This window comes from Engystomops pustulosus, chromosome 1 (genome assembly GCF_040894005.1).
Source record: "Engystomops pustulosus chromosome 1, aEngPut4.maternal, whole genome shotgun sequence".
NCBI classification, from domain to species: domain Eukaryota; kingdom Metazoa; phylum Chordata; class Amphibia; order Anura; family Leptodactylidae; genus Engystomops; species Engystomops pustulosus.
In genome coordinates, this window is record NC_092411.1 from 70,719,480 (window position 1) to 70,747,076 (window position 27,597).

General features: G+C 40.4%; 1 protein-coding gene across 26 annotated transcripts in view; it reads right to left on the reverse strand.

The window, feature by feature from the left end:
• The window catches only part of NCOR2 (nuclear receptor corepressor 2), a 248,449-nt gene that overhangs the window by 27,185 nt on the left and 193,667 nt on the right, over window positions 1-27,597 (reverse strand). For 15 of the 26 annotated variants that reach the window (XM_072144332.1, XM_072144346.1, XM_072144338.1 and 12 more), the window contains 12 exons: window positions 24,567-24,709; window positions 20,222-20,360; window positions 18,485-18,962; window positions 14,204-14,324; window positions 11,901-12,111; window positions 9,189-9,350; window positions 7,658-7,797; window positions 6,420-6,534; window positions 4,624-4,728; window positions 4,047-4,138; window positions 3,553-3,712; window positions 495-644 (listed from right to left, as the gene is read on the reverse strand). In XM_072144332.1, the coding sequence (XP_072000433.1) occupies window positions 495-644; window positions 3,553-3,712; window positions 4,047-4,138; window positions 4,624-4,728; window positions 6,420-6,534; window positions 7,658-7,797; window positions 9,189-9,350; window positions 11,901-12,111; window positions 14,204-14,324; window positions 18,485-18,962; window positions 20,222-20,360; window positions 24,567-24,709 (2,016 nt within the window). The remainder of the gene's footprint in view (window positions 1-494; window positions 645-3,552; window positions 3,713-4,046; window positions 4,139-4,623; window positions 4,729-6,419; window positions 6,535-7,657; window positions 7,798-9,188; window positions 9,351-11,900; window positions 12,112-14,203; window positions 14,325-18,484; window positions 18,963-20,221; window positions 20,361-24,566; window positions 24,710-27,597) is intronic. The other 11 variants (XM_072144345.1, XM_072144339.1, XM_072144354.1 and 8 more) reach the window with 6 other exon arrangements.

Genomic DNA, 27,597 nt, shown 5'->3' on the forward strand with positions numbered 1-27,597 from the left:
AGGTCTCAAAGATAATTTTCTATGGTCTTACATCACTTACAGAACAATATCAGACAACCACTAGATGTCCACTTTCAGATATTGCTGTGATTACGCCCTGTGATCTTGTAACATCACATGACCATGGACTATTTTTTATTCACAGAAAGTAAACAATGAAGATTCCTTTTGAATGACAGCAAGCAGAGATCTAGACAATTTATAAGTGTTGCTTGCTGGTCAGCGCTGGTGCAATTTTTTTGTATTTATTGCTGAATTTTATATGGTGAAATATACATTTACTAGCAGAAGGATACCTAATGTTCATCTGCCACAGGCATGTGCACAATTGTAACACAAAAACCCCGCTATTGCTCTACAGAGCACCAGCATTTTTATAGTAAATATCAATTATTTACTAAAAGTGGATAACCCCTTTAAGAATATCGTAAGGAATCCTAAAACTTGCCTTAAATACAAGTGCATATTGATCTACTGAAACCTTGCAAACCTACCTTCTATAGCACCTGTTGGTAAGTCCCGAACTTGTAGACCTCTAGGAATCTGCCCTTCCATCATGTCATAAGTCCGTTTGGGAGCAACGGCCTCTAGTGAGGATCCTACAGTCCGACTTTCCTCTTTGGAGTTCTGAGAAGCTGAACTGCCTAAATAAGAATATACTTAATGTCAAAAGGGTACACTATGATCCATTCAACACATGGAAGCAACATGACAGCTAGGAGCAAAGCAAAGCGGATTTTTTAGCTGTAATGGAAGATAAATGAAAACAAAGTATTTTCTGTAATCCTTATAGAAGCTTAAAGAGAACCTGTCAGCAGTTACAACCCCCACAAACCACACACAGTACATTTTAAATGTTTTTCAACATGTTTCATTGATGTCTCTATCCATTGCGTTAGAGCAGTGGTTCTCAACCTTTCTAATGCTGTGACCCCGCAATACAGTTCCCCATGTTGCGGTGACCCCAAACCATGTACAAGAATATTGTATTTGCACCCAAAACGCGATAAAATCGAGGCTCCGATGGCTTTAGGCGACCCCTGTGTTTTGGTCGTTCGACCCCTGCGGGGGTCGCGACCCATAATTTGAGAACCCCTGCGTTAGAGACATCAATCTTATGAAAAAAAAAACACTTTAATTTACGTCCTCTGTTCCAGTCATGGAGGCATGCAGTTGCAGTATACAGTCAAGCTACCCGCCTCCTCACCAACAATCACAATGCTGACCCGCATGCTGCAGGGAACTCCCAGCCCAAACCGGAACTGAACTCAGCAAGTTATTCAGTGCTGGTTTGCAGCGTTCGGGCCGGGAGATCCCGGCAGCACTTGCAAGTGTGGAATGGGCCTTACTCTACTACATTGAACTGCTACATTATGAACCATTCCCTCATGAAGGAGGAGGGTGAATGACGCTTGCTGTGTGAAGAAAAATTTACTTGCTCTCACTCCACCCTCAGGAATTCTCTTTAGAAGGGTATGTAGTGTCAGCGTGGAGGGCAGGGTATCTTGACTGTATACTTCAGCTTCCCACCTCCATGACAGGAACAAAGGACATCTTTTTAACAAGAATGGCAGCTATAATCCTATGGAGGCATCATAGGAACAAGATGAAGACCTCTAAAAAGGTATTTTCAGCTTTATAATTTTACCTGGTATCCAGGGACATTAATAGCGGGTCCAGGGGAGGGGGTTCTAGGGCTGACACCATCTCATGTCCTTTAGTCTTTAAACATTAGCAAACTGTACCCCATACATATATCTGATCAATGAAATCACAGCATGCCTGCATGGAGGCATGGGGAAGAATTATGCTGTGATTTCATGTGATATGATATGCTGTAATTTGAGTAGATATATGATAAGACTCAGGTTAATAGGGGTTAAGCACTCATGTTGTAAACCACCACATTGAGTATGGGAGTATTTGTTATTGATGAGATATATGCATGGTGTACAATTTGCAAAGGTTGGAGGCTAAAGGACCTGTGACTGCTTTGTGTTGGGATGGCACTGTATTTTATGCGTCCTCTCCTTTTTATAGGATGTTATGAGGCTTAGAACTTTAGTTGCAATTTTTCTCATTTTCATGAAAATCGCCAAAACTCACATTTTGAGGGACGACTCAGCTTCAAAGTGACTTTGAGAGGCCTAAATGATAGTAATACCCCATAAATTGTTGGGTTACAACAATATGGACCTGCGATTTGAAACTTTTGAATTTTTTGGAAAAATACATTAATTTAGGCCAAAACTGACAGTTTTATAATGAATTAAATGATGAAACGCTCTGCAACATTTGATGCCCAATGTCTTTCGATTGTAGCGACACCCCATATGTGGTGGTAAACTGCTGTATGGGCAGACGGCCGGACATAGAATGAAAGCAGCACCATTCACAGAATATTTGCATTGTCACATTGTACAGGCTATAAAAATTTTTTTTGGGGTACTGTGAACATATTAGGGCTTATTATTTGCGGGGTGAGATGTATAGATAATTCATTTTGGGGGACTATAGCTTATTCATGAGATTTTTCTTAACTTTTTCATGGGGGACACAAACAAAACCATCAATTTTTATTTTTGATTTTTAGCACCTTTTTGCCGTAAAATTTTTAACGTAAAAATAATATTTCATCTTTATTCTCTGGTTCACTATGATTACGGTGATACCTCATTTATATAGGTTTTCTTATCTTTGCTCAATTTTACTGAGCAAAACCAATATCGGCAAAAATTGCATTGTTTTTACTATCGACAATTTTTCAGGGGTATAACTTATAACGGATCTGGTTGAGGGCTTATTTTTTGCGAAAAGAGTTGTTCTTTTCAGTTGTTTTATATTAAAGCGCATACGTTTTTAGAACATTTTTTGTGATGGTATTTAAAGAAAAATTGTATTTTACGGGAAGTTTTTTGTGTGTGTGTTTTTTTTTTAACATTGTCCAACGAGGGGGTTCAATATTGATTTAGATTAATTGTACAGATTAATACGGAAGTGGTGATACCAAATATGTATGCTTTTTTGTGTGTTTGTGTATTCTATACATTTATTTGCATTTTATATGTAACTGGGGGGATTATGGGACTTTATTTAATTATTATTTTTTTTACATTTTTGATCCGATCCCTTGTTCAAACCATTACACTGCAATACACTTGTATTGCAGTGTACAATGTAAATAACTGAGCATGATGCACATGATCAGTTACCTACAGCCGGGTCCTGCCAGGAGGCGGAACCTGGCGTGAAGAGGAGCCGGCAGCCTCGGGGCACTCGCTAGACCCCGGGCTGACACTGGATGGATTTTCATAAAAAGATGACAAAGAAACCATAACCAAAAAGAAAATCTCATGACCACTGCCTAATGCTTTGGTAAGTTGTTATAAATTTTATGTATTTACTTTATTATTTCCAGGTCACGATTAGAGCCTAATGAAGTGCAGCATTTGCACATTCATTACTTTAACTAGAACACAATAGCGAATATTTAAAGGAAGCCATTATAATATTTGACAGTTTTTAACAACAGCTCCAAGGAAAGGAAATCACCAGACTTGCCATCGAGGGACAGGATGTGGCCTTTCTTGCCTTTATAAATGACCTGACCTTTGGACAGCGGTTCCTCCCGCATTCGGTCTACCCTGCCAGGACTGTTTTCTCCCATGATCTTCGATATGGTTCCTTTGTAGAGTACGTCTGCTGGAGTGCCCTGCAATGTGTGCAGAAAGTTGTGTCAGGGCACAATGGAACAGTAATTGAAATAATCAAAAAAAGATAAAATAATGTCACAGTGTTTCCAGACTTTGTCAGGACCTCAGCTGAGATGCCAACTAAGACCTCAATGGATACATTGAAACTTTATTTTCTGCATCCTGTGATCAGATTTGATGCCTGTCTGGTGTGAGCTTCTGTTTGATTTTCTGAGGTTAATTAATTTAAAGTTTGTTTGTATTGCAAATTAACATCAGTACCTACGCAACTGATCTTTTGTTTCACCACAAAACTGTAAGAAAACCATATACTACATCATATAATGAACTCACATGTGTTATGGACCCTCTGTATGTTATTTGAGGATCTGGAGTAGGTCGATTGCTTGGCAAACCTTTAGTAAGATTTCCTCCATGAGCTGTTCCTACAAATAGAAAAAACGAAAGGGATTTCAAAATGACCAATAAACAAGATTCGAAACTGTATTGGTTATTTCTATCTTTATAACCCCAACACATTGTGGCATCTGTTTCATCTGTCATACCATCTTGTGGATGTAACTATACGAATTGGCAAAAAGTATATGGCAAACAATCTGATTCAACGGCATCATCCGAAAAAAAAAAAAAAGCACACAGATGACATCCGAGTGCTGTATGTTGTTTTGTGCGGACCCATTGACGTCAGTGGAAGTTAAAACATAATATATGCTGCCTTTTTTACTTTATTCATAAGGGGTCGGTAAATACAGATGTCTGAATGCGCCCATAAAAAAATAGTGCGTCAGTATGTAAACCATGAAATTCACTGATGGAGATGCAATATGGAGATGCCAGTATTATAGTTTTCAAGATCCAATCATTTTTGAAGTTATATACATGTTTATAGGAAGGCAATGGAATATCATACCCCTAAATATGGAGCTCTCTTGAGTTGTCTGCATCACTAGGTTCTCAGGCTGGCTCGGTTGGCTCTTGGGAGAAAGCTGTTCTTGTTTTACAGCCAAGAAAGGCACTGAAAAATAATAACAATGAAAAATGTTCCATAAGCAACATAGAAATCACCGCTTGTTATTGACCATTCCCGCTTAGTCACTTTCCCAAAACAGGTTCCTGGACTGTTTTGCAGCAGCCAATACAAAGAGAGTTACTGTTTACTACCACAACTACAATAACACATGACTATTAAAAATGTAATGCAATATCACCAAAGTAAACTACATACAAAATTTTGGGACAGCATTTCATCCCTCTGCCATCTCAACCACTGACTAAGTAAATCTACGCTATGGTGCTGAGGAACGAATTGTGACTCCAGGATTAACAGTCACACAATGTTCCTGGTACAAATAAATAAGCAGTCCCAGCATGCACATAGTGCAGTAATAAAAGTCAGAAGCAATCCTCCGCCTCCTAAAGACTGCAAAGTGCGACAAGTTTAAAAAGAGGAGTTTACATTTTTATTACAGCAGAGTTACGATAAGAGAGGCATAAAAGAGGTCACCTTCCCCAAGTATAATGACCTAAGAGAGTCTACTGTACTTTAACCAGAGCAACAGCAGTGGTAATGTCCTTTTGTCTAGTAAGCAATGGAGGAGGAATATTGTTTCCTTACTCAGCTATTATCTCTATGGAAGACAAACACATCTCTAGGTATATAATTTAGGTCTATGGTTGGGTCATTGAGAGTTTTGGCGGTGGGTGGTGCTCCAGAAAGTTGATTCTGTCTAGAAAAAAAAAAGTGTACACTGATAATATAAAATGCTATAAATTTAATTTGGAGGGGTTTGTCCATCATTGAGATATTCTATAGATCTATAGCTCTTTTCTGCCATAGCCTCAAGGCAATCAGCAAGGCGGACTACTTAGATCAAAGATTGGGAAGGTGGTGTGATAAACACCTCCTAAAGAAGACATAGAAGACAAATCAACCTTACGCTCCTGCTCAATTTGGGTTAGGTTTTTTCAAAATCAGTCCACTTGTTCAATATATGGTTGCCAGTCCTGGAAACATTCATACAGAGACCACCTTCACTCAGAGAGCCAAAGATAACTGAGAACTGGTCTTCTCAATTTCCAGTGCTCCACAGTATTGGCTGGAGTGGCAGGACGCAGCTTCATTCAATTAGTGAGAACAGGACTTCCTTTCTTGTGATTGATTGGTGGAGGTCTAATTACTTGGATCACCACCAGATTGTTATCCCCCATCCTGTGGATAGGGGATGACAATCCACGGTGGCGCTGCAAGGCCTGCAATAATATCCACCAAAATTCCTTGACAAATCTCTCTGAAGAAATAATTAGTATCCATGCAACCAAGTAGGTTTTACACAATGTAGCACAACGAATCTATGCTAAAGGACATATCATAAATGATGAGAAAGAACTTCACATACGCCCTGTCATCATCACTGAACTTTGCTTCAGAAAGAAATATTACATCATAATTGTTTGGCCCCTGCAGAGAAAAAGGTCAATGACACAGTCTGTTTGGCAGAAGACTTCTTGTACCGAGCTGAAGTGCTGTGGACACAACACAAATAGACCATTATGGAATAGTCTACTTAAATGACACATGTCTGGAGGAAGAGGACAGACATGTGAAGTTTAGCATCTGGATGGTGCAATAATACATACAGTATAAATAACTATTTTGAATTAATTTAGAGGATAGATATAAGCAGGGCTGAACAGATTTCAACTTACGCTCCTCACCCAGTTTTTTAGGATCCACACTCATTGGTAAACCCATTGTGATAGACCCAACGGGAACTTTTGCATGTTCAGAGCTGTATGGAGTATGCAGTGGGATGGGGACACCCTAAAAATCGGAAAACACTAATAGTTAGACAATGGCAATAGCACATTTTACTTCATAATGATATAACATAACAAGAACACATTGGGGACATTGATTATGCCTTTTCTGACAGTTTTCTGTCGGAGAAAGCACATAAATCTCCGCTCCCGGGCAGTATCTTGGCTTCTCCGACCCACATGGGTTTTGGTTGTGTTGTGATGGGGATCAGGGTGCGTGGGGGAGTGAACACATTGAATACTACTTTACATGAATTAAGTCTTAAAAGAAAATTTACCATTAAAATCAAGCAGGATAAACCAAGGGCACATACTCATAATTCCAGAAACTGTGATTGTGGTAATACTTCTTATATTTGTTGTCCATGGTCTCCTTTCTTCTAAAATCAACTTTTTAATTATGCTAATCAGCCGTAGGGACTTTACTCACTGCTACACTGTCTCTAACGCCTCTACTTCCTCCTGTTAGCACATCCTGAGTGTAAAGGGAGCAGGGGGAGGGTGAGACAGTGTACCAGTCTGTAAAACCAGAGGGGCTAGAGTAGCACTTGAGGCTCAGTAGCATAATTTTAATAGTTTATTTTAGAAGGAAGGAGGCCACGGATACCCAATACAAGATTACAAAAGCCACAAATCCTTGATCTATGAGTGTTCCTGGTTTATCATGCTGGATTCTGATGGTAGTTTTCCTTTAAAGGCTATGGGTTTTCAAAAAGTGACCAAGGAATATGGTTGCCACTACCATATGGCTAGTAACCATACTATCTACAATTCATTAAAGGTGTATTCCGGGAATATGAACGTCTGATACAAAAACCATTACAGTGTATGTCAACAGCATTTCTCTGCTAAGGGAGCAACATTTTAAATAACAAGTAATTACATAAAAGTTTATATTTTAAGGACCCATTTGTATATGAATCATGCCGATTCCTGTAATAACCCTTTAGTATGTAGAAATGTACATAGAAATACGTAGAAATGTAAAGGCTAAACCTGCCGATCCATTGGGTAACACAATTTTAATGGAGGCCATAGTGCCTTTTCTAGGCACCATCTAAATATCACTTGAGAGAAAAATAATGCTTGATAACAAGATTTAAAGTCCTTATTTAAAATGCAGATACCTGAGATATGGAACCCATGGGTCTTTCAATAGCAGCTTGGTGTTTGCTGGAGGAGATGAGGGGAGGTGGGTTTGATATGTTGTTAATACGAGGAGCAAGCGACCGAGAACCATCGTGCAGGTTTAATGGCATTGCATGACCTGTGTAGAGAGAGGAGATAGGTACATTTGCAAAGATAACTGAAACATTGGGTGGACGACAGAGAAACGGACAGCGTGTAGAATTCTCATATTCTTCTGTTTTGCATATATAAATATAGCACAAGTGGTCACCTTCCATTATTATGTATCAAAAACTGCAGAGATATGTTCTCCTATCTCTGAGCTTTGAATGGAAGACGAAATGTGACAGAAACATAGAGCTTACTCTGTCCTTTTCATGGTAAATTGCCTTTGGAAGATGGCCTTATTTTACCCCTATTCTACCTTCCTAAGCTTATAGCTAATTCATATGTAAATACTTTTCCTATTAACTACATTTCACAGCATGACATCACTGGAGATAACAGACAGCAGGGCACATGACAGGCGCCAGGGCAGGGCACAAGACAGGCGCCAGGGCAGGGCACATGACAGGGGGCAGGGCAGGGCAGGGCACATGACAGGGGGCAGGGCAGGGCACATGACAGGCGCCAGGGCAGGGCACATGACAGGCGCCAGGGCAGGGCAGGGCACATGACAGGCGCCAGGGCAGGGCACATGACAGGCGCCAGGGCAGGGCACATGACAGGCGCCAGGGCAGGGCACATGACAGGCGCCAGGGCAGGGCACATGACAGGCGCCAGGGCAGGGCAGGGCACATGACAGGCGCCAGGGCAGGGCAGGGCACATGACAGGCGCCAGGGCAGGGCAGGGCACATGACAGGCGCCAGGGCAGGGCAGGGCACATGACAGGCGCCAGGGCAGGGCAGGGCACATGACAGGCGCCAGGGCAGGGCAGGGCACATGACAGGCGCCAGGGCAGGGCAGGGCACATGACAGGCGCCAGGGCAGGGCAGGGCACATGACAGGCGCCAGGGCAGGGCAGGGCACATGACAGGCGCCAGGGCAGGGCAGGGCACATGACAGGCGCCAGGGCAGGGCAGGGCACATGACAGGGGGCAGGGCAGGGCACATGACAGGGGGCAGGGCAGGGCACATGACAGGGGGCAGGGCAGGGCACATGACAGGGGGCAGGGCAGGGCACATGACAGGGGGCAGGGCAGGGCACATGACAGGGGGCAGGGCAGGGCACATGACAGGGGGCAGGGCAGGACACATGACAGGCGCCAGGGCAGGGCACATGACAGGCGCCAGGGCAGGGCACATGACAGGCGCCAGGGCAGGGCACATGACAGGCGCCAGGGCAGGGCACATGACAGGCGCCAGGGCAGGGCACATGACAGACAGCGCGGCAGATGACAGACAGTGCGGCAGATGACAGACAGCGCGGCAGATGACAGACAGCGCGGCAGATGACAGACAGCGCGGCAGATGACAGACAGCACGGCAGATGACAGACAGCATCAGCCATATTTTTCTCAATTTCTCACCTTGCGTATTATATGGGGATGTTGATTCGTGTGGTGGAAGGGGCTTTAATACTTCTCTGGCAGGCACTTGATACTGTGCTGTAGGGGGCCACGGTGGAAGGCAAGTCTGTTCTGCACTTATCCTTTGACCTTCTACCTGTAACGCCACATATGCAGCTTTGTCTGCAAAGAAAACACAGCAAGTTTACAAAACAGCAGCACAAGTAGTGTAACATGTGAAATCTAATGTATGTACATTTTATTGTGTGTAGTGTCCTCTACAAGTTGTGGCTGTGCAAACCTTTTTTTTAATAGCAGGTCCAGAGGACTAAGGTCTAGCATAGTTTAGAATGTCCTGAGTTAAATCGTTTGTACTTTAATGGCATAACAGGTTGGTTCACTAGCATGCACTGGTATAAATAGTGCTAGGGTGTAAAACAGGACCAAATATCCTGACAGTTGTGTTAATCCATAGCATGTAATACACTATATTAATATAGGTCAGTGATGGCGAACCTTTTAGTGACCGAGCGCCCAAACTACAACCATGACCCACTTATACCAAGTGCCAACACAAAAATTTAATTTGTGATTTATATTCCCTGTTCTCTCACAGCTTTTATCCATATCAGCACCCTGAGTACACCAATAAAGCATAAAATAAAAGAAAGTTGGATGATCATTGTACCTTCCCTCCAGGGTCCCATAAACAGGAGAAATTGTTAGGGCCGAAGCAGGAGCTACAATGATAATCTAGATCTGTCCACTCCTCCAGTTGTCCCAGATAGCTCTATCACTTTAAAATAGCTCTGTACATAGCACATCCTGGGCTGTCTGGGACTGCAGGAAGATACCTGGAGTCCTCTGTGGTGATGGCCTGGTTGCCCACAGAAAGGGCTCTGAGTGCCACCACTGGCACCCGTGCCATAGGTTCGCCACCACTGATATAGGTGGTGCAAGTAGTTCCCAATATACACAAAACCAGGTTTATATCTAATGCATAAGATTATCAAGAAAGCAAAAATAAATGAATTTCTACCGAGTAATGTATAAATACAATTCATGAGAAATGGTCCTTTCAATCCACACAAATCTAAGAATTAGCATCCCACCTATTTTTTCCTGTTAATCTCTATAATGAAAGTTAAAATATACAAGCTGTCAGTGTGTTTAGCTAAAAGTATATTAATGAGTCCAAGCAGCGCCCTCCAGCTAAGCTGCAGAGCAGGGTGCCAACAATCTGCCTTATACAATGCGTCTGGCTGAAGCTTTGTCATATTTCATAGTTTTATTGCTTTGTAGGACCATTATACTACTACTATACAATACAATACAAGCTTCCATTTGAATGGTTTTCAGGGTTTGGAGTACAAGGACATTCAATTTCTATCTGGCTGAAGGGCAGAGCACATCACAAATGTATTCTCTTCCATATACCAGAGCTCTTATTCCTGCTGATTGCTGTGAATATTTAAGTGGTGAGAATGTGCTAGGAGGAAACGTGGAGTAAATAGTGGCCTTGTTTTAATGCACTTGGCTCACAGTTTAACTCTACAATTACAGCTCCCTACAATCACAGCTCCTACAATCACAGCTCATGTAGCGCGTCTGAGCTATACTGACAAACAGCACGGCCCATAATACAGCGCAATTGGTAAGGCTTATGACCAATACCGCCTAAGCCACGTCATTGACAATAATAGTATATCTGCTGTGTGCCTGCATTATGTAAATGCATACACCTAATGGAATTAACTCCTAATATTCCACAATTCATACCCAATCATCAAAGTTCTGCTGGAGTATAAAATGTACAATGAAATGTGGCCAATTATCTGGAATAATGTTTTGGAGGGATAAAGAACACTAGCACTGAAGGAGTCTGGGAGATGAACCGTTGATCATATTTTGGCAAAAGGTCAGGGCATATTGCTTCCATTAGTGACCGCTGGAGATCTGTTTAGATGAGCGGTTTTTCTAATTGATCACATACACTTACATCAAGCAATGGCCGTTCAGAAATACTGAGTTATTTAAAGTTTTCTAAAGCTACTAATCTCAACAGGCTCATCCTATAATCTATGGTTGCATCAATACTGTAACTGCAATGTATATCAGTGGTGTACATTGGTAGGATCTTCTGATATGACACCATATTACCATACTGGGGCATACATTGTACATAGCTTCATGCTGCAAACGCTGCAATATGCAAACATTGGGTGGTAGCATGTAGACATGTCACCTGGAAATGTAATATTATAAAACCATATATTCTTTGAAAAGCAAATTATCCCACACATATCTTGACATGGCCAGTTCACTGCCGTAAACTACTTAACCATTTCTGACCACACATTGGGGGGAATTTATTAAGACTGGTGTATTAAACGCTATTCTCCGTTCATCCACACCCCCCACATCTGGCCGCTTGGTAAATCCGTAGGTACATTCACCCATACAGGTGCGTCTGGCCGCTAAGATTTCAGATGTGGTGTCTGCCAGGGTGGTGGGAAGGGCTACATTCTCAAAAACAAATAAGTATGACTGTAGTCTGTCAAAGATGGTAAAGAAAGCATTTCTAACATGCCTGATCCCCATTGTGGAGTGTGCAGGAGATGTATTATATAGCAGGTATAGCTCACTTTAAGAGCTGATAATTATTCACACTGTTGGAAAGCTCACATACATGCAACCGTGAATGAAATTGGTGCTCTACAATGAACAACATACCGTCTTTATCTGCAGCTTTCCCTTTCGGGCTACTGATTGTCTGTGGCTCTTTTTCAGATGTTAACTGAGAAGGAAGAAGTTTACTTGGTGGTGCTTGCCCATCCAGGGCCGACTCATGAACCTTAGTGATCTGCTCTTGATAAAGAGCTAAAGCGTGATGAGGTTTCATGGGAATAGGTTGAGGAGATAGTTCAGAGAAGCCTTCTGAGATCTAAAAAAATGGAGAAAAATGAAATCTGTATATAAATAACACAAAAACACAGAGCTGGTTACAATAGACTGTGATAATAGCTCGCTGACTAGTGTAGGAATTACACTCCATTATGTGGCATGAACATGTTACATAAATCAAAAAGCATTCAGCTACTGATAACCACATGACACAACATTGTACTTTTCCCATGCTATTTACATTGTATGTTAACTCCCAAATGACTACAACTTTTGCAAAGACCAGTTAAAGAACAAGAAAAGTCTGGTACTGGAGATCAGGTAACATAGAAAATAAAACCCCTGATGCCTGCACTCATAAGGCATCATTGCCTATTGTCCTACCATGTGTAACTAAAACTTTTGCCCTGGCTTATCATGATGATGGATCATTGTATGTAATAATTACCTCTCTTACAGTATACATTGGGTTACATTTACTTAAGCTTTGCCCTTTTGCATCACACTTTTTTCTGAATGTGCCCTATCTTTAAAGGGAAAATGGCTTGCACAGGTATTTAAGTAGCGGGTGCGCTGCAATCTTTTTTTTTGGTGCACCTGCGCTGGCTTCCAATGTGACACAATGTAGGGGGGCGAGCCGACTGATTCGGACTGAGCACAGGATTTGACTTTTAAATTGTGTGGCAAGCCGTAGCCCTAACAAGCACCACTAAAGATGGTGAACTCTGTCGGACCTGAGCGGGGGAGAGACACATTCATGATATCGGGCACACAATCTTAGTGAATCGCGGCACAGTGCATTTGAATTGAACAATGCAATTGCTGTGAAAATGTGCCCCATTAAGTTCTTTTTGCAGGGTTTCAGTCATAAAGTAGCCTGAGGCTTGTCTGCTCCGAAAAATAATTTTTGTCTGGGCGACCAACACAGGAAATCTTTAACATTTTTATATTTGTAACACAAAAGCATTTAGCATCACAAATTAGGCCCCAATAGCCTAAGGGTACATGCATCTAATGCATCCAATGCAGAAATACAATCTGTACAATACAATACAACATGTAGTACATGGGGATTCATAAGATACTTGTCCAGATTCAGCTGCAGTTCATCTACCCATAAAAAGAGGCAAATATTAAAAATAATACACTATAGTAAGGAGTCCTGTCCAAGAGTGGGGCACACTGCTAATCTATGGACAGAATAGGACATAAAGAAATATAAAGCTACTTGTATCATTTAGCAGGCACAGTTGAGTACTTTGTAATGAGTACTGCGGCTCATTGTTCCCATTTAAGTGAATAGGACTGAGTGGAAGTACCAGGGAGAGTCAATACAAATGATACAGACAATCAGCTGAATAGCAGCGGTACCGAATGTTAGAGCCCTGACAATCTGACATTGTGACCTAAAGCTTCTGGTGTCTTGAAAAACCATGTTCAAAAATGGCAAACATCACTAGTAAACCCAGAGTGTTTATTCACCACACAGTAGCGATTTGACTAGAAAGTAGTCCGTCAAAGGGATTTCAGGTTCCTTGTAGTGTTTTCTCAAGGAACTCTCAGCTTTCTTATTACAAGAATTTTGCTCCCACACATTATGATACATTTTCTTAATAATGAGGTTAATGCAAGGATAAAAAGAATAGGAAAATAGAGAGTAAAGCTGAAAAAAACATCCCGCTAATCATACAAGAAAAAGTAAATGGAAGAGACAGAAGACGCGATTGTTTTGTACATGTGAACACCATGAATGATGACTGGAATCTGACGGCAGAGCGTCTCTTGCACGAGAGGCCTCGTTCTGCATCTAGTTACATCATCTGACAGGCAAATCAATACCCGGAGCCAAACACAGGGGACACACAGATACAAAGGGGAAGAGTATTATCAAGTATAAATGGTCATTGCAACTTGCATAGACTAAAGAGCACGTTCAATTGCTATGCGCTGCATTTATGCAATATCACAATGTGTTATCTGTAGATGATAAATAAATTCAATATAGCCTACAAATGCAACTATACTATACTACTATACATGTTCTACATAACATGTAATACCACACATGCACTCTCTTCTGACCATCCTTTTTGCATGTCTATTTGCAGATAACAAATCTTGTAGTGACTTACAATAGGCGGGATGGCAGCCGCTCTCTGCTTCAGTTGTTTCAGGTCCATTGGTTTCTGAGGCGAGGAGTTCACTCGCGTGTCGCTGCCAGAGCTTAGCAGACTAGGTCGGGGAGACATCAGCCTGCACACAGAAAACACAAAGGTCAGTCATGTTTTACACATACAACCGGTCATGTTCATTTCTATACTTTAAGATATTGGCCTTGGTAGATTTTTTTCCCACCATTTCCTAGGATGAAAGTTCGGGGCTTCACACCTTATGTATAGTTACCATACATGCATTTTTCCAAGTCAAACTTCCCCCAACTGGTTTGTGCATTCGTGCGGTTTCAATTACAAGGTTGGCAGCAATCAGGTATACATTGGCAGCACTAGTGCTACTATACATGCCTATGGGTGATGGATGTCACAATATGTCCTTATGTCTATATGTGTATATGTTTCCTGAAACAGACCACAAGTAACTACCGAAAGCGCAGCGACCGAAAATGACAATTCATATAATATTTTCTTACTACCTGCACTTTTCAGTTTCTCCTGTCTCCATGAAGGTGTAGAACATGGCACAAATTTTGTGTAAAACATATCAGTTTATAGTGAATGTATATTATTGTTTGTTTTTTCCTACCGCTGGCTGTGCACACTCAGAGCATCACTAGAGTGAGTACCACGCATGCAATCTGGACACAGAACAACATGTACAGTCACCTTTTAATACATCCAAAAAAAGAGCCTCTAATAAATGACTAGTACATTGTTCAGTCTCCTTGACTATGCACTTATGGTATGTGAGAAATGAGGTAAAGGGGAAACCCTAAGTTACTGTATCTATTTAGGACATCAAAGAAATAGTGCTACCCAAAAACAATATGGTAAAAGACTATCGTAAGTAGTCTGATCCTCCAGTAAAACCTCCTTCACCCGTCTTCTACTTCTGCATAATATATCCTTGTATATCAGTATGAGATAAATGGCAATATGGCTGCTGATGTAGACGACACTGAGCGTATTTGTAGTCTTGATTATGGAGACATATAGGTCACAACGAGAACAACAAAAGAAGTCTATCGTCATTATTTTATTTTACGGTTTTACCCATCTGATTAGAACTTTAATGTCTCCAGTTTAAATAAATAACCCTCTATTTAAAAGAAAGCAGCCACTGAACACGGGAAATATTAAAATACTTACTTTCCATTCCATTTTTATATAATATAACAAAATACTCTTCGGCTACATTCAGATTGCAGTTTTGCCCACTATTGCAAGAAGGACTCCCGACATGTACTTACGACAGTAGGATCTGTCCTCCTGGTTAGCCGCTCCACCAGAAAGCGATAGAAGGAGCCAAAATCGACAACAGAAGTTTTTTTGCTGCTGACAATGCACAGGGTGTCTCAGTATATGGACAGTACATCACATCTAAGGGAACACCCACAGTGTATGTACAGCTGAGACTGGGAATGGATGCCATACAGTGGCAACTGTCTCCAATAGGCTACTTTGGCCTCTGCTGATTTTTTTTACAGCAGGTTTCGTAGTCTACTACACTTCCTCCTCCTGTGTCCCCTGTATGTGAAGTATGCGGAGCAGATGGAAGCCAATAATAAGCCTTCACCTGCCTGTGTGTATGCTGGGAGCCTTCCTGACATACACTCTGAAAGTATCCAAAAAAAAGAGATGGTTTTACTGGAAGGTCAAGCAAACAATACTGAAAACTTTAGATACAAATCACTACCTGAGTTTGGAAATGTATGGCAATGAACCTCCGAAACAAAAGAGAATTAAAGTACAGCCTGCAACAATTAGTCAGAGTAAATAAGGCCAGAACCTCATGTAGCTCCTACAACGTGACCTCTCTAGTGAGCTAACTCTTATTTATTCTTCACATAGTGTATTTGAAGATATCTTCCTGTAAGCAATCAACATGCACTTAATACTCTACAAATATAGATCCTTCCAAGTAAAGGTAGATTGTGCAAAACATCAGACAATGGCCATTACTAGGATGATGTATTTCCAAAGGATACTTAATTGAAGAGCTCTTCTGAAGGAAGTGACCTCACTACAGGGACTGAAACATTGCAAGCAAAAAGCTATTTTCTGGAGGTCAAATAATTGGGTTTCATTGGAAACTGGTATTGGAAAAATTATCTTTAAAATTCCAAATGGAGAAGGCAGAAAACAATATCTTACATCCACACACAAGGTTGCACAAGACTATTCTACACCGGTATCTGTAAAGCTACATCTGCTCAATTAGTAGTAGGGCACTGGAAGATCCACATTGGTCCATAAGTAATAGCAATTTCACAAAGGGGTACTTTTTGGGCATGAACATACATATTGCTGGGCAGAATGAGATTAAGTGTTACTGAGAAATGTTTAGGAGGATGTGAAAAAAATTGGTAAGGGCTTACTTGGTAAGGTGTTCCCCTCAAGAAACATGCATACATGTTTCCCCTCATATGTCATGTATACATCAACATACAATCTTCTAATCAGGTCTGAAGATCATCCTATAGCAGCAAGTACCTTTTATCAGCCAAACAAATAGCGGGAAGATCCAGCTTTAGTAACGCATAGTTAAAACTTCTTTTCTTAATTGCATATCCTTTCAGGTAACCGGTCAGCAGAAATTTACTCCACAAACCACTGCCAAGTCAAGCAGATTAACACCTTCCAGATCATGTTTCTTTCATTGCCCACAGTGATGACATCATCCAGAAAATTTATTTTGAAGTGAAATGTATATTGGTTGTATAAAGTCAATGAGGTGTAGAAGGTGATATCAAGCTCTGCCTTAGGCTATATTCACACTGCCGTTGCCCGCCCGTGCCGTACCGTAGCGGGCAACGGCAGTGTACGGGGAGAGGAGGAGGAGGTGAGCGCAGCTCACCCCCGCCCCTCTCCATAGCAACCTATGGCGCACGGCCCCGTATTACGGGAAAAGATAGGACAGGTCCTATCTTTTTCCCGGGTACGGAACGGTACGGTGCCGCACGTGTGTGGCACCGTACCGCTCCCGTAGGGTGCCGTGCGCCCATAGGAGTGTATGGGGGACGTATATCGGCCGTATATACGTCGGCCGTATATACGTCCCCCATACGTTCGTGTGAATATAGCCTTAGACTGCCCCCTGCATCCATGAGCATCAGTAACTGGCTCTCTACTAGTCCGGTGCATGAGGCCAATCACAGCAGAGAGGGCGCTCTAAGGTGAGGAGAGCTTAACTTCAGTGCTGAGCTTGCTGCTCCCGTGACTTTAACAACCAATTTACATCTCACTTTGACCCCTTAACGCCAAAGCCACTTTTTACCTTCCTGACAAGGCCCATTTTTTCCAATCTGCCCTGTGTCACTATAAGTGGTTATAATTTTGGAATGCTTTAACATATCCAATTGATTTTGAAATTGTTTTCTCGTGACACTCTGTACTTCATGTTAGATGAAAAATTTCAGTGGTATGTTTTGTGTTTATTTATGGAAAAAAAACTGATATTTGGTAAAAATTTAGAAAAATTCTCAAGTTTCGAGATTCAAAATGTTCTAGTTTTTACATACATAGTCATAACAGCAAAAAAAGGGTAACTAACGTTCACCGAATGTCTACTTTATGTGGACAGTGTTTTTTTTACGCATCCTCTCAAAACGTTCCACAAAGTTTGATACCCAATCTCTCCCGAGTATAACAATACCCCATATGTGGTGGTAATCTGCTGTATGGGCAGATGCCAGGGCATCGAAGGGAAGCTGCGCCATTCAGAGCAGATTATGTATTGTCACTTTTTATTGGTTATACAGTCTATTTTTTTGGCAATTTGGACATATAAGGGCTTAGAGACCTACGTCTTTTGAACATTAGGTTATGTCCTTAATTAAGGCCTAGACTGGAGTCCGCATATAACACAGAAAGGGTCAAGAATCACAATCACAGTGTATGAAGTTGCTGGATCTAAGGTGCACGGTTTGCCATATATTCATGCACCTTACAGGATACCAAGAGGAGACATGTATTGGACATTTCTTTCTCCTATCTACATTGTATGGTTGGTTATCATAACTACCATGTAAGAGTTTGTCCCCACTCTCTAGTATAACAACCAGTGCACCTGCTAAGGGTTCAGCAGGATAGACTTTTAAGCAAGCCCAATATAGTGGTGGTACAATCAAATGTAATTTCTTTGTAATCGGAAATAGGGAGTGCTAGGCTTTCTATTGCGGTATTGATTATACCAACGTTTTGTTAAAATAAAGACTTTTAGGGTGTGCATCCTCATACCTGTTTTTATCAGTGGGTTCCTGCTCTTCAGCCTCATCTGCACTGCAGGTGGCACTAGAGTCACTGTCTGCATTTGTCTTTCCCCCATGTTTGCTATGCTTCTTTTCCACTTTTTGGGGCACTTCAGATGCCTCTGCTAGCGGCTCCTCATTTTTTTCTGCAACATTTTCTTTACAGTCCTCTGCTTCTTCCTGTTTTATTTCACTTTTGTTTGGCTGCTCAAAAGATCGTCCTTCATCTTCCTCTTCCTTTTTGACTGTACTAGCTTCTGGCTCTTCTTTGGATTCCTCCACATTACTAGTCCTTTCTGTAGTTTCCTGAGATTGCTGCACAGTTGAGTTACCAGGATCAGCTGGCACCTCGCAGTTCGTTTCCGCTACAGAGGTTCCCCCTGGCTTGGCATCATTGTCCTTGCTCTCTTTGGCTTCCTGTCTTGGTGATGGGACACTCTCTGTGTCTGAACTGTTGTTAACGGCAGCTGATGGAACAAAACACAAGCATCAGGAATAGAACTGACTAACCGCTGTATTACCATATATACTCGTCTATAAGCTGACTACTAGTGTTTTTAATGTGGCATAATGTGCCTGTTACCACTGTACCAACTGTAGTTCGTCCCCTTATCAATTTCTGCCAAACTGTACTCATGGATGCCATTAGAGTGTAATAACCTCTCAAGTAGGGATAGTACTGGTAGTGCCCTTGTTAGGGCAAGAGGTAATGGGGGAAAAAAAGGGATTAGTTTTGCAGTAGGGGTGGGTGCACTAGGGTGAGGTATCCCACTACAGCATCACTTTTAGCCTCATATCTGACAATGTGTTCCTACTCTGCATTGCAACCTGCAACTTCCCATCTCTGGTAAGATCAACAATTACTTTTCTTTTGACAATTGTTTGAAGATGGCTCTTACCTCTATGTGAATACTGTGTTAAATTAACTTTAAGTGGTCTGATATATATCTGGTGCTTTGGTCGAAGAGTTTTTAGTGTTTATTGACTAAAAGTTATAATTTAATGTCCACAGACTGCACCTGTTTTGGTATTTGACTAAATTGTGCACTTTCGATTGCTGCACCAAAACAGTCTGATGCATCCAAACATGAAGTCTTTGACAACAAGAAACGGATATCTGTTTCAGGAATAGAGGTTGTGGCTACGGGCTGACAATTCATATTGATTTCAAAAATTGTGCAAAGTGACACGCAAATGGATTTGAATAAATTTGCCAACTTTTTTGACAGGTTCACAAAAACTTAATATAGTCTAAATATATACACATGCATATACACTATATAATCATATGGAATGTAACACAACAGGTCAAATGGTTAAGGTGCAAAGTTTATGTGTATAATTTTTCTACTTATATTTTTTTCAAAGAAATCGGGAGGGAATTTTATTCTCCTACAAACTAGAATAAACTTAATTATAATTTTAGTGGTAAATTCCATTTACAACCCTCTGCTGAATCCAACATACAGAGGATGCAGGGTGCCCCTGACAGACTGCACTAAATTATAAAAGAGTCTTTTATTTTAAACGTGGCATCCATTGTTTTGACAACAAATACACCTGAAAAAAAACTTTTATGAAGGCCAACAACAGAGCCTCAGATATTACATAGTTCAATAATTTGCTGCTATCTGTAGCAATAGACCAATGTAGTCCTGAAGATAATCATTTTAAGGTTTTACTCCATTGACAAGTAATGCTGGGGTTAAAGTTACACAAAACTTACTGTCTCCTTCTTCTGCCATTTCTTCTTCATTACCACTCATCCCCGAGGCCTCTTCATCCTCTACAGCAGGAGTGTACTGGATCTCCTCTTCCATCTGCACAGTTTTTTTCTTTTTGCGCCGGTTGTTGCGTTCCTTCTCCTGGCAGAAATAAGAAACTTAAAAACTGGCCTGTTGTAATAATGCATAATGGATTAACATGCTATAGAATCTATGACAAACAATGTAAAGAGAACTCACAATGGATAGACATACACAGCCTTCAATGCTCAATACCAGTCAATGTATAGGTTGATTATTGGGGCATATGGGAGACAGTAATAACACCTGGTAATTATATCTAGGTTAAAAAAGGTTATTTATTATGTTCACACAATAGCGGAGATTCATTATGGCTCCTCCGCCAGTCCTAATGTCATTATATATATATATATATATATATATATATATATATATATATATATATATATATATATATATATATATTAGTATGGCAGTATATGATAGGATCGATCAGATAACCAAGGGTTAATGTACCCTAGGGTGTCTGAAAAATGATAAAAGTAAAAATAAAAAAAAAGTTTAAAAAAAATTATAATTAAAAAAACCCTTAAAAATCTAATTACCCCCCTTTTGCTAGAACTGATATAAATATAAATAAACAGTAAAAATCATAAACACATTAGGTATCACCGCGACCGAAAATGCCCAATATATCAAAATATAATATTGCTTTTTCACAGCATTTTACCATGTAGCGGAAAATAGCACCCAAAGTCGAAAATGGCACTTTTTTGCCATATGGAAAAATATTAAAAAAATCAATAAAAAGTGATCAAAAGATCACACAGTACTAAAAATTATAGCAATGAAAACTCCATCAAAAGTCGCAAAAAATGACACCACCCACAGCTCCATACACCAAAGTATGAAAAAGTTATTGGTGCCACAAGATGGCAAAATTGAAAAAAAATTTTTGTACAGGAGGTTTTAATTTTTGTAAATGTATGAAAACATTAAAAAACCTATATAAATTTGGTATCCCTGTAATCACATCAAAGAATAAAGTAGACATGTCATTTGGGGTGCACAGAGAAAGCTGTAAAATCGGTTTTTCACCATTCTCACTGCATTTGAAATTTTTTTACTGCTTCCGAGTACACGGCATGGAATATTAAATACCGTCACTTTGAAGTGCAAATTGCTGCGCAAAAAATAAGCCATCACACAGCTCTTTATGTGGAAAAAAAGTTATAGATTTTTGAAGGTGGGGAGTGAAAAATGGAAGTGAAAAATGGAAAGGAAAGGGCCAAGTCGTTAAGGGGTTAACATCTGCTCAATTTCTGCCTGTTTTTGCACAGGAAATACTCAGATACCTCAAACATAAAATTGAGCAAACACTTGCTCAACACCTGTAGTAGCAGTGGACCCACATACACCACCTCCTGTGGTGTAGTTTTGAGATAAAATTTGCGTTCTTTTGAAAATTCTCAGTTGATAAATGTGGTGTTGCATACTCTGTGGTGTATTTTTTCCACCATTGCGTGACTCTAGAGTTGCTTTCTTTTTGCTGAAAAAACATGCAAAAATTTGCGACAATTATATGCCAGGAAGCTACATACGACTAATGATAAATCTTCTCTACAATGTTAATGGGGAAAACTAAACATCTGTCAGTCAGTAAATCGCTCCCAATGTTTATTTGTCAGGACGAGAAGGCAAATCACTCATAGGGGATGACAGATTGGTGGTATCGCCACTACATAGCTCATGAGCAACGTTTAAAGGAAAAATGTGTAAATCCAAGACATTTCAAGCCATGTTTTACGAATGGATTGCTCAGTAATTTTTTTCACAGCATTGAGGACGCGATAACATGGAGACTTTGTCACTACCCATATGTTATCAAAAGTGAAAGCAAAGTTCTAGTCTAAAGGCCATAAAATGAGATATAAACTTCAATATGGCTGAATTGTGTGTATCTGAGTACTCCAGGAGTACTATGCATCATCTCTTACACTAGTCGTGCTAACAGTTTTGGAAAAAAGTATTACAAAAAAACATTGACCCTAACTGCCTTTATGTTCAGATATATGAAATAAGTTTTATTTCAGCGTCTTTTCACCTGTACCCAGATACAGTGTTTCCGTAATCTGGCAGCTGGCGAGACTTGTACTGGGATCACTTGCCGGAGATAATGGCTGCTCCGGATGTGCGCTATTTATATACATGTTGCAGACTGGCCCTAAAAGCATTTGAAATGCTCCCATTCAGGGACTGGAAAACTACATCACAATGCACAGTGTAATTCTGTTCAGTTACAAGGTAATGAACGCCCCAACATGGCTCCTTATCAGAAAACCAAATGCAAGTCACAAGACCTGGAAATGTGCTCTCGACTTGCATTTTAATTGCTTTCTTGTTGCCCAAAGAGAAACCTGAAGACAAACAGACCAGGAAAAAAGCCATGCAGCGATGGAACACAATGGTTACTATGGTAAAGGTCTCCTTCACCTTCTCCGTTCCAGCATCTCTCTCTCTCCAATGAGAAACTCTTACTGAAGAAAACATGGTCTACAAGCACATATTTAACCAGTCTGCTGCCAGAAAAGTTTACTGCCAATTGCTTCTAGGAAGAACATTAGTATACATTCCTATATACTATAGGGATTCCTACATGCTATAGGGATTTATTCCGATCAGGAGAAATACTGTCCAGTAACCATGAGGCCCCATAATAAAACGTGGGTCCCAAAGCGACATTTCTATCTTCAGAAGAAGGCTTAGTACATAATAATCTTGTGATTACTTTGATGTCCCTTATGCATAGAGATGATGGCGCAGTTTCAGAGATAAAGTAATAGATGACAGACAGAGATAATGCACAGTGATGTCACGGTAGTGGGAAAAAGCAAGTCAAAAACTTTCACTTTACTTTGGAGGAGATTTTATATTGGTAAAAGGGTGAAATTTGACTTAAAAGAGGGCATTCTAGAAAGAACATTTCCTACTCTATGTGTGGGAACTAGTCATTTAATTTGGTAAAAATATGGTTAGGGATTCCCTTTTAGCATAGGGATAACAGTAATAGTGATGTCACAGCAGAAGGCCTAGTAAAAGAATCCTAAGCACAGCAAAGACACAGCAGTATATAATGTAGAGCATGTATAAGGTACACTGTGATGTCAAAGCATGTACTTATATATTATATATTACATATTATAAAACCCTGTGTTTCGCACTAAACCGGTAAGCTATTTAATGCATTCATAACACAGTATTCTTTCTATAACTTGTGTTATTTAAAGGTGATCAATATAAAAAATTTTTGTAAACATTTCATATTAAATGCATTAATCTACAGGTTGTTTGCATAGAAGGTTGCAAGGTATATATCACAGACTATATATATGCACAAAAAAAAAAAGCATCTGGGTGACTGTAAAACGAAGTATACCAAAACTTTTGGGTACACAATTGGCTCTGTTTAACAGGAGTATATATCCCTGGTTCAGTTGTCGTGCCAGTTGGACAGAGCCGCTATGTATTACAAACATGTCTGCATTTATCCTCTCCCCCAAGAACAGACAGAACCCCGGCAGTAAGCAGACAGAGCTCCGAGAATCCTGCTCCCCATGAGCTTGCTTTATTAATCTTGCTGGCACAGTCACAGACCGTCTGCGCTTATTTTTCAGAAGATGGAAAAGTACAACAAGAGAAAAAATTTATACGTGGAGACAGATTCCAATGTGTCAACTGAAGTTACAAAGATTGGAAAAGATGCAGAAAAAGTTTATAAAGCACCATGGGACTCTGCAATGCCATTTTCTGTCTCCCACAAGGCTCTAATCATAGCCGCATTTGGGAAAGAAGTCTTAGGATATGTTCACATAGATCAGTTGTGTTTGGCCAGTAGTTTTATGCACTCATCCAGCGCAGGTGATATAGTATGTAGCAGTTTTTGAAAAGAAGTTGTATAGGTTTTATTTGAGCAGTATTGTGGCTGCAGGATACAACAAGTTACAGCTGCTGGAGAGTTACTGGCATGCCAGCAGGTAGTAAGTGATATATATACTGTTCTGCAGACCGCAGCTGCTGCCCCCTTGTAAGCTATACAGTAGCTGCGGTTCACACCAATTGAGGTTTAGCTGCAAAGCCAGCGTATGGCTGGGTAATGAGAATGAGGTTACATGCTGAACAATAGTATAGGAATAACTTCTGGGTCACATGTTGGTGCTTAACTATAAAGTGAAGATATAACCAATATAAACATGTGCACTCCCTGTAACCATCATTACATGAGATAGAAAAGGGCACCAAGCAGCGCTGCAGCCCAGGGATCCTTACCATCTTCAGCTTGTGCTGCTGTAGGATGCTGTCTAAGTTCTGCCTCTTCTTGTAATTGAAGTAGAAGTTCTTACACTGGGACACTGTTTTGGAGCCCACCATTCTCGCAATGGCAGACCAATTGCGGCCATATTCAAACAAACCTAAGGGAAAGAAGAAAACAATTGTACAGTTAATCATTGAAGGGGACAAAACAGTGTGAAATGCGGGATTACTACGTCATCGCTAAATCCCAGACCTTGGAAGGAAGCCTGCTGATATGGAGAGTGAGAGCTAACCCGGTGTCACTGGAGCAGCAGCTCAATCAGTCACCAGTTCAGGGTAAATGTAGGACACAGATCAGGCGCTGTTAACCCCTCAAAGGTTTCCACAGCATTTTATTGCATTTTTTTTTTGAATAGCAGATTCAATGCTGGTCAATGAGAGAGGAGGGCATTGAAGTAGTTACAAAGTGCCAGGCTCTGACTTTTGGGAGTAAATGTCAACATTTATCAATAATTTAAAAAATATATCCTTCAAGTAATTAGGTGTATGCTTCAAATTTTAACCCCCTAGGAGTAAAAGCAATAGTGGATTTCAACAATGGGTATCACATTTTACCATCATCAGAAGAGTAAAAGAGCAATATCACTCATAACATAGACACTCAGTATTAACTTATTTCAGGATATTCCAGAGTATATTCTACTATCACAAGACCCTAAAATTAGATTCTGAGTTCAACACACAAGAACAGAAAAAATGAGGGGATATTAGAGCTGCACATCTAGTCATATGATGTAAATTAGGCAAGACAAGCAACAGAGCAATGTGATCCCATATCCCATTATAGACATTATTCAAATACAAGGAACTTTACTGAGCTTCACTCTTAGATTAACCACTTGTATTTGTCTCATCTAAAAAAGATAAATACCGGACAGTAAAATCTCCCTTTTAAAGGAATGGTCGTCACATTTTTGTACTTAAAACATCTCAATGCAATGCTTGTATACAGTATATACCTAATATACCTTTCAAATGCAGGCCAGGAACATAAAAAAGTGGTGTACCTCCTGCATGGCTACCGCTCTCTCCTGCATTGTGACTGGCATGTGACTACCACAGCCAGTCTTTAGGGTTCACATGCAGCACACAGGCCAGCTTCTATGCCCATATGCTGTATACAGGTGATCCCCACCCGACTCACAGACAACTTATCTGCCCCCTGTGACCTCTGGTGAAGATAAAGTGTATAAGAAACATTTTGTTATACGGTATATATTATCAGAGCAAAGTACTTCCTTGTACCCGCTGTTATCAAGCTCCCTTCTTGCTTTTCTGCTTTAAGCACTGAAATTTCTCCTGAATTCTTTTTAGCTAGAAAAAAGGCAGAAACTCACTGAGGTAACAGAATGCACAGCAGAAAGAAGGGAGGACAGCGAGTCACAGCTGCTCGGTCTCCACCCGGCCGCTGAAGGCATATTGCAAACTCTCAGACAAGCCAACAGTGTGAGAGCTGCTGAAAATGACCAGAAACAGTGTTACTCCTCAAGTACACACACTGGACTTTGAATTGCTGCAACTTTGTTGAAAGGTGAGATATCCCTTAAAGGAAATCTACCATCAAAACAAAGTATGAATAACCAGGGACTCTTAGTCATAGATTCAGGCACTGTGACTGTGGGGATCTTCATATATTTATTAGCCATAGCCTCCTTCCTTCTAAAATCAACTTTTATAACTTTTTCTAATGAGCCAGAAGAGCTTCCCAGTGAGATCTGTCTTCACAAGCTGTTACACTGTCTACTAATGACTATCAAATCTCTATACAGGCAGTCCCCGGGTTACGTACAGATTAGGTTCTGTAGATTTGTTCTTTAGTTGAATTTGTATGCAAGGCGAAACAGTGTATTTTATAATTGTAACCTCAGCCAAATATTTTTTGGTCTTTGTGACAATTGTATTTTCAAATTGTTGGATTGTCATAAGAACCAGGATTAACAATAAAGCTTCATTACAGACAACTTTCATAACTGTCATAGCTGATCATATAGCTGACCAACATCCAAAGGTCCGTTTGTAAATAGGGGTCATCTGTAAGTCAGGTGTTCTTAAGTAGGAGACCGCCTGTACTACAAAAAAACAAATAACACCAACCAAAGTATACTGGATACCTATATACTTATCCGAATTAAAACCACAAGTATATAAAAAATATAAAAACTTTATTAGACCATCAAAAATTGGTGGTGATGGTGATCTGCCCTGCACTTTATACACCTATAATAAGCACAAGTCTTTCATAGAAAGATCATCAGTATCCAAACAGTTTACCCACCAGGGTGTTTGAAGTTCCTCATTTATGAACAGTAATCAATGACCAGCATCACAGAACTCCGACGTATGTTTCGCTGTCTCTTCCTCAAGTTGTTTCATCGCCTCACCCTTCTCCTGCTCCCTCTGCACTTCCTCCCGACCACTATGTGTTGAACTGTCTTCTGAGATAACAGCAGAAGAAGGGAGAGGCAAATGCTAAGGGAGCAAGGTGGAGGGTGAGACAGTGTAACAGTTTGTGAAGACAGATCACAGTGAGGTTCAGAAGGAACCCTTCCGACTCATTAGCATAACTGTAAAGTTGATTTAGTGTCCCTGGTTTATCATACTTGATTGTGATGGTAGCTTTCCTTTAATAAACTGTTTGAGTTAGAAAATATATTGATTCAAGGACTCACAATGCACACCATACAAACCCAAACTGTAGCACTGACCAAATGATGGGAGATTTTTTTTATTTTTCACACATCAAATACAAAGCCATTCCGTCACATTATGTCTTATGTGCATAATTAGGGTGAGGAGAAGCGCTCTGGCAGCCACAGGTGCGACAGAGCCTCATTATGATAATTTTTGTTTTTTTCAGCAAAACCACTTGATTTATTGGGATTAAACAAGATATGTTTCTGCATCAGTGTAGCTAGAGAAATCTCAAGGTATGTTTGGATCCTAATACATTAAGAAAATGGTAGATTTCCTTTAAGAGAACAGACAA